At 36.0% G+C, this 1780-nt stretch overlaps 1 protein-coding gene across 1 annotated transcript in view; it reads left to right on the forward strand.

The window, feature by feature from the left end:
* Nucleotides 1-1780, forward strand: part of LOC111083058 (neuropilin and tolloid-like protein 2) — a gene marked incomplete at its 5' end in the record, with an annotated part of 14650 nt that overhangs the window by 9108 nt on the left and 3762 nt on the right. The window contains one exon of the mRNA XM_022379285.1: nucleotides 188-313. Within this exon, the coding sequence (XP_022234993.1) occupies nucleotides 188-313 (126 nt within the window). The remainder of the gene's footprint in view (nucleotides 1-187; nucleotides 314-1780) is intronic.

Here is a 1780-nt window from a genome sequence, read left to right on the forward strand (position 1 = left end):
TAAGTACCCTACGACCAACAGTTAACGTAGTCTGATAGCATACACTATGTTGGTTGTGTGTTTTATTGTATTAGTAGTACCTGTACGTATAAACGTAGTGTGTGTGTGTGTGTGTGTGTGTGTGTGTGTGTGTGTATATATATTGGAAAATAAATTGATTTAAAATTATTTTTCATTTCCCCTTCAGAAGAGTGTGACCAAGTCAAAGAATTCGACTGTGGGGATGGAACGTGCGTGGATAAATCCCTCAAGTGTAATGGACACTTCAACTGTAAATACCGGTACGACGAGGAGGATACCATATGTTCCGTTGGTCAGTATATTAGAGTTTTGTTATTGTATTTAATACAGGTGAATAATAGGAACTGTCTTACAATCAAAATGGTTGTGCAACCTCGTTCGTTCCGGCCCGGCATGGCCAGTTGGTTAGGGCGCTCGACTCGCAATCTGCGGGTCGGGGGTACGAATCCCCATCACACCAAACATGCTCGCCCTTTCAGCCGTGGGGGCGTTATAAAGTGATGGTCAATCCCACTATTCTTTGGTAAAAGAGTAGCCCAACAGTTAGCGGTGGGTGGTGATGACTAGCTGCCTTCCCTCTAGTCTTACACTGCTAAATTAGGGACGGCTAGCGCAGATAGCCCTCGTGTAGCTTTGCGCCAAATTAAAAAAACAAAAACAATCGTTCGTTTAAACCAACAAGAACATTTATATACCCCCAATAATTAAATTGGGATCCGAATACCATTGTCCCCCGCCCCCAACATTTTGTTAACAACAATTTTTTATTTGGTTTTGTCTAAATTGCGCCAGCCACAAGTGAAATAAGACTACAGTTCTGTGACCAATTCTAAACATTATGCTACTAGTAACTTTTTACGTTTCTGTTTAATGTGTACTGGTTGTTACGTGAAACATTCGCATTGTTTGTATGACTTAAGATTCTGTAGTACACAATAAACAATATAATTCTTTCTTAAGTTTTTGTGTTCACAGTAAGTACTTGTTCTTGTATGACATAACTGAATAATATTTTAAAGCGTTTTTATAGATTATCAGCCAATTTTTATTCATTTACGACTACCAACCACCCCTTAATATTTTGTACGTTCCAACGTGCCTGATTTGAGAAACTCGGGTTTCCTTTCATTTAAAAACATTATAACAAACCCTGAAATATTTAGCTTACAGTAGAATGTGAACATGGAATCTAGTTCTAACTATTGCTCTTTAATAAAATATAGAAACTTAAAATTAAGTTTCACTCGGAGAAAAAAAAAAAGGGAGGAAAACAAAACCCTTAACCTCATATCACCTTCGTGTATTTCGACAGTTATTATTAGGCATAACATGCTTCATAGTTTGACAACTTTAGGGAGCCATGTAAATAGTTTTCACTCGTATAACCACGTTTTTTTTTTAAAGAAGTGATTTTACAATTCCCCAAATTTTGTTTGATTTACAATAAATAGTGTATCCTTCCGGAAAGGGGCGTGTGACAGCATTTGTCTTTTTATCAGGATATAATTTTCTAAATATTTAACTTTAAAGAAAAAACATTGTTACATCAATTCTACAGTAGAGTCGGTGAGAAAAAAACAACAATAAAGTACGTTTTAATTTGTTATCGGCAAATATAAGATACTTGTTCTTTCATTATTATTGCGTATATTGTTGTTAACAAAAGTGTCGACATAAATATGATTATGGACCTTCTTACACCGTTGTCTCACTCATAAAAAAAAAAGTTCCTGGCGTGCATACAAAAGAAATTTTGCGG

This window comes from Limulus polyphemus, unplaced genomic scaffold (assembly GCF_000517525.1).
Source record: "Limulus polyphemus unplaced genomic scaffold, Limulus_polyphemus-2.1.2 Scaffold8048, whole genome shotgun sequence".
In the NCBI taxonomy this organism is placed as follows: Eukaryota; Metazoa; Arthropoda; class Merostomata; order Xiphosura; family Limulidae; genus Limulus; species Limulus polyphemus.